This window comes from Lotus japonicus, chromosome 3 (genome assembly GCF_012489685.1).
Source record: "Lotus japonicus ecotype B-129 chromosome 3, LjGifu_v1.2".
NCBI lineage: Eukaryota > Viridiplantae > Streptophyta > Magnoliopsida > Fabales > Fabaceae > Lotus > Lotus japonicus.
In genome coordinates this window covers 19,599,391-19,605,400 of record NC_080043.1, presented here as the reverse complement: position 1 = coordinate 19,605,400, position 6,010 = coordinate 19,599,391, and the positions used below count along the sequence as shown (strand labels likewise).

General features: G+C 36.1%; 1 protein-coding gene across 7 annotated transcripts; it reads right to left on the bottom strand.

The window, feature by feature from the left end:
- Positions 1-267: 267 nt before the first annotated feature.
- Positions 268-4,691, bottom strand: LOC130748469 (interactor of constitutive active ROPs 1-like). Of its 7 annotated transcripts, none has more exons than XM_057601689.1 (4): positions 4,535-4,691; positions 4,378-4,433; positions 2,531-2,618; positions 268-1,723 (listed from the first exon to the last, which is right to left on the bottom strand). In XM_057601689.1, exons 3-4 carry the CDS (start codon positions 2,542-2,544, stop codon positions 589-591), a joined length of 1,149 nt encoding a protein of 382 aa, XP_057457672.1. In that variant the 5' UTR covers positions 2,545-2,618; positions 4,378-4,433; positions 4,535-4,691; the 3' UTR covers positions 268-588. The 7 variants fall into 7 exon arrangements, with proteins under 7 accessions (XP_057457672.1, XP_057457674.1, XP_057457673.1 ...); XM_057601691.1 differs by having other exon boundaries at positions 2,531-2,615; XM_057601690.1 differs by lacking the exons at positions 4,378-4,433; positions 4,535-4,691 and adding an exon at positions 3,521-3,705.
- Positions 4,692-6,010: the final 1,319 nt, after the last annotated feature.

Sequence of the window (6,010 nt, the reverse complement as noted above, 5' to 3'; positions counted from 1 at the left end):
AGTAAGGCTGTCACTTTTCATGGTTTGATCTATCTCTTTTCCTGCTAATAGCTAGCTTTACTTCTCCCACTATTTTCAAACATTACTTATATTTTTAGACATTTTGAAGGTTGAATTTCAGAATCAACCAGAAGCTAAGAAAAACGATACATGTTATAATAAGTGCCTGTTTGTATAGGCGTTTGAACCACCCATACGTGCGTTGCTCCAACAGCTATACATTGTCAATTCAGAAAATACGTGTGTTTAAGGCGATGTGAACCCTCATACAAACGAACTCTAAATATATTATTACTGTAACTGAGTGCAGAATGAAGAATTTGATTAAAAACAGGCCTTCCAAGAAAAAGTGCCTTCATCTCTCCCTAAGAGAAGGGATATAAACCATCTTTCACAAGTTCACATTCACAGATCATACAATAGCAACAACACTACCCGCTTAATGGCCTTCATACCAGAAATGACAACAATATGTATGAAGAAGATGCACCACAGTAAGCAACTGCTATTGCACCTTCTTCTACCACCAAAAACATGACTAAAGTACTACTACTACTTCATTCACTGAATAATAGGAGCAGAAATCAATCACTTTTGGCCCCTTTTCTTCCATAAATCGCCGAACATTCTAATTCCAGAACCCTTCTTTTTTCCGCCTCCAAAACCATCGTCAAAGTCATCAGCCACACCAGGAGACCCAACATATCCATTGTACCTACCAACAACAGGTGTCTCAAAGTGCTTATCCATGGAGCCACACCGTTCAGGAATCCTCATATCCACATCCCCTGCAAGCACTGCTGCTGCTGCATCGGCTGCTTTTCTCCACTGCTCAGTCTGCACCCTCAGCTTCTTCATCTCTGATTCCATAACCTCCTTTTCTGCTTCCACACATTTCAACTTCTCTGCATTCAGTTTACTAGCAGCTTCCAACTCTTCACCTAGTTCTTTCAGCTGCAACTTCATTCCTTCTTCCTTGGTTTCAGCTTCTGAAACTTTTGAAACTGCTTCATTAAGCTGTTGTTTCAGATTCTCATTTTCCTTACTCATTGACTCTAGCTCCGTCACTTTCTCTTCCAAATTACACTTCAGCAATGCTATCTCGTCATTCTTCAGGGTCATTTCATCCACACAAGGTATTTCCGGCTTCGGTGCATCTGGTGGAGTTGTTGAGTCTTCAGATGGTTGAGTTTCCTTTTCAATTTGATCTGTTGTTGCAGGTTTTGTGAATTCAATTGCCACCTTCTCAATTGGAACAACTTCAAACACATCAGTTTCTTGATGGTTTTCAATGTCATTATCAGGAATGATGATATCTTGGGGCTTGTTTTCAGTTTCATTAAATTCTCGAGCGTTCTCGGAAGCACGCTTCTCTTGGAACTTCTCCACTACTGGCACTACTACTGATTGATCAGCTTTCTTAACTAGTTTTTCTTGCGCTTCTTTCTTTGCAGCTTCAGCAGAAGCTAGCTGGTCCTTCAAGTTTTTCAACTCTTTCTGTGCTTGGCCAAGCTGAGATTCCAAATCCGCAATGCGGGTTCCTAGCTTTTTCTGATTTAGAGTATTATCAGATTGAGTAGTTGTACTTCTTGGCGAACGCCGGTCTCCAACCTTTGGACTTCGGTCGGCAATCGGTCGATGATGTAACGGATCTGAATCAGAACTCGATGTGCGAAGTTGATGAGGACCTCGTGGAGACTGCCTCTGAGGCAAATCAGATCCCCTATACAAGAAAAAACAAATTAAAGAGAGGTTCTTCAAAAACTACATACAGAAACAGATATTTGAATTGGCCCTTCTCATCATTGGACACAACATAGAAACTTACATGTTCCATATCATGATTGTAGTTTGATAACTCAATTTCACTAAATTTTTCATTACATGATTAGTAGCACAAAGATCAAATAACAACATAGACAAAAAGCAGAAGCAGAGAGACCATGGTTCCATCTTCACAGTGGTGATCTTGAATTCCATCCTTATAGGGATTATCTATTGATGTTCTTAACAAACTAAATCAAATTATAGTGTGTTTAGGTTGATAGTGAGCATACAATCCAAGGCATGATAACTCCAAAAAAACAACACTCTGTTGCTTTTCCCCATAAACAATTATGGAGTTTTCTACTGGAGAACCAAACACTAATAGAAACTTAGGATGTTATCGGATGTGCATCATTAAGTTGAACAAAATTTCCTATTATCAATGTCACAAGAATCTCACTCCCAACATCTTGATCAAAAAGCCAAGACTTATGTTGAATTTAGTGCTGGCTAAAAAGTAGTTTTCATTATTAACAGTTATGATATTTCCTATCATCATAAACATGTTATGCTTCACAAAAGGAGAAAATTAGAATCAGGGAAAAACCAAATCTAAAGATGCAGAAGAGATACCAACAACAATCAGCACCAAGTATGACATGCATTGCTTTGTATATGAAAAAGGAAAACAGAGAACATAGAGATAGAGAAACTAGAATTAGGAAGCACAGCATTATATAGCTGATGGGTAAGCTAATCATACCTTGATCTTGGCATTTTATATGCTTGATTTGATTAGCAATTAGTAGATCAGCACTTCAAAAATTTGTTAGCTAAATGTGTCTCACCTGCTAAAAGTAACAAAGATGAAAGTTCAAATGAATAAAATGTATGACCAACTAACTCCATCCAATATAGCACAAACTAGAGATAAATATGCAGTATACATAATAGAAATATATTTATTTTTTCAAAATAGAAAATCAAGAATTAAGGCCCATGGGCAGAACCTGACACAAGAAACAATGTACCATCATTTATAATAAAAGAGGTAGAGTGGGGAGCATTGAACTCAGCAATTTTGTATTGACATTCACCACCATTCTTTTAACAGAAGAGAAAGGATAATGAGAAAATGGCCTTCCAGTTCCAGATTTCACTGGCCTTCTTTAAAGACACCATTAAGCAAAATGGACTATTTTCAAGTTAATAGTGGTTAGGCTTTCATATTCTGCCATCTGGGATCTGGCCTCAACCTCCAAGAAACCATAATTAGGTAAGAGATTGAAGGACAAAGAAAAACATCAATGGCTATGAATATTTATGGCCTTGAACCCACATAAAGGAGACAACTCACTACAACCGTGACTATTAAACTAAAAGGCAATTGATTTAAACCGAAGATACTAAGAATTATCTTCCAGTACAAACTAGAAAGGTAGATATGGAACTTTCAGAAAAAAACAAGAAGAGAAAATAATGAAAAGGTGAATAAAAATGCCCCACATATCACACAGGTTCTGTGTTCAAAGTTCAAACAATGACATGCTAAAACGAGCATGTCTTTACTACCACCCCAAGAGAAAAGCATGCAGAGTCAGAGAGCACTTTATCCAGTGCTTTTTGCTTTGGTTAAAAGCAAGTAAGTGCTGTAAATGTTGTATGTGTTACAGAGGAATAAGGAGTAAATTAATACTATTGTCACCCCAAGAATGGAAAAAATAATTGATGTGAGCCTATGCATATGAGAAACCTGATACTGCTAGCAAAGAAGTAACTGCTTCACTTTCCTATTAATTACACTAGGCCCACCAGAAATTCAAGTGGTTGCATTTGCAAAGTGCAGTAGACAGAGATACAACTGCAATAGTAGATATATCAATGCTTTTCACCTTGGCCTCTGCTTTGTAGTCTAAGTGCGTGTTTGGATCAGTGTTTATCACAATTGATTTGGATAAAATTGATTATAGTAAAAATGAGTTGAAAATGAAATAATTTATGTTTGGATATGTTTATGGGAAAAGTTATTTCTATAGGATTAAGTTGTGAATCTCTATACATATGAAGATAAAGTTATGGTTGGTGGAGACAGGAGAGAGGCAACTTTCCAAAGCTACAGTACTCTCAAAGAGAGTGGACAAAGATTAAAAAAAAATTACCACATGAGAAGATTTTATCCCAGCTCTAGACAAAAATAAAATTTGAAAAAAGTGGTATTGTTGCTCCAGACACTAATAATCAGTGATTGTTACATTATCATACCAGTTTCAGAATTTTAAAAAGTAGTATCATAAATAAAAGCTTTACAGTGATAGTATAATCAAAGATTTAAAAGTAACATTTATTAGGTCTCATAAAAACTTTCTTTAAAAGATATATAAATGAAATGATTTGACCAGTTGAAAAAATTCTATAAACAAAAGGCATTCAAAAGACAAGTGTCAATGGTCACTCACTGCATATTGCAGAGGAACCACTAAGATTATAATGGCAATACAGATGATGATTCTCCAAATGTGTGTTCAATATTGGTGTATTTGGTAGGCAAAAACACAAAAGATAAAGAAAAATCATAGAAGCTACAAACATTGGCTAGTGGGAAGCACTCACCTTCATCACACTCTTATTCAGCTATTGCATCTTGTAGTGTGGAAGAGAGAAGTCTACTGCAAATGAAAAGAGAGAAATTTCTCAGAAAAGACTAAAAACAGTTTAGGAGTGCTTCTATTTGAGAGAAAATGAAAAAATGAGGTAGGAAAAAACATACCCAGAAGCCAGAACCAGAAAACCAGGAAGTTGAAGAAACTAGAAAGGAGAATTAAGGAGAGTGGAGAGAAATGGTGTTTTGAAAATTTGAATTAAAGCTGTTAGGAACTGTGGCACTAGCCAGTAGCTAGTAGTGTTTATTTATGAGTTTCAACTTTCAAACAAAGGGAGGAGGAAGAGTACAAAAACAAGAGGGTCATTTTGGGAAAACAGGTACCCAATAATTTAATGTTATGAGTCTTTGCCCCCTCTTGGAAAACCCACTTGTATCCTACGCTCTAGAGTTTCTTGTCTTTTTTTGTCAGTTTCTCTCCACATTCAAAAACTTTGCTATGTATTTTAACATTTTCCTCTTGTTTTGTTCCAACACTGCGTGCGTGCTTTGAGCTCTTGATTTGAAAACCATTAATTGGTTGTGTGAAAATTTAATGCTGGAGTAGAAAATAATGTAATGTTACATATAATAAGGATTGGATTTTGCTTCGCCGTTTGGGAAGTGTTCGATTTTGTAAGAGTGGACAAAGTCACAAAACCAAATTGTCCACGTGCCTGACATCAGAATCATCTACTTAAGCTAACAATAGTGTGGTTGGGTTATGCACATTTTGTACATTTTATATTAATTATACTACGAATTAGGTACATATATTGTTGCCCTTTTTGTATTGCAGAAATGATGTTGTTTTACTTGTGCATAGATATCATGTAGAAACTGCTAATAAAACAGCACATTTTGCTTGAGTACTTCGTCTTAAAAGAAAATAGTTCGGGTTCGATTTCCAAATGAAAAAAACTCATTACTTAGTATCTTGCCGCTTAGTGCTTTAACGGTGAGAAGCAAGGAATTAGATTATGTTTGACATAAGCTTTCAGTTTAATTGGTTACTTGACATGGTATTAGAGTCTCTATGACTAAAATACCTAAAGTTCGATCTTTGTCGCCCTCATTTTCTAATAAAATGTGAAATTTCAGCACATGATAGGTGGACATGTGCATTATCCATGCTTCAGCCCCAGTTGACTCTTGTTTAAAAGGACGTGTAAGATAGATAATATAAACCATTCATGTTGCCCTTACCCAACAATGTAAGTTTTTGGGATATTTTGTTGCTTGAACTTTGTTGGGTTTAAGTGTGTGTGGCCTAAACTACTGCAATAGGCAGGAGAGTGGCTAATTGCTGGAGGAGAAGCTTGCTCCAAATCCAGGTAATTAGGATTACAACTCTCGAACTTATAAACCATTTTATATGGAGATCTCTTTATATAGAGATGTAATCGTTCAAAGGAGACATTTTATGTCATATAGAAGAATTTCATATTCTTGTAAGAGTAATGTCTCTTTTGAGTCTCTCTTTATGAACTTGTATCTTGAGGATCATCTAGTTCCATGAATAAGTGACTTCTCATCAATCAAACTTATCAAACTCCCTCAACAAAAATTTGTGGTGCTTACCTCTCCTTTTGGCTCTCCACTTTC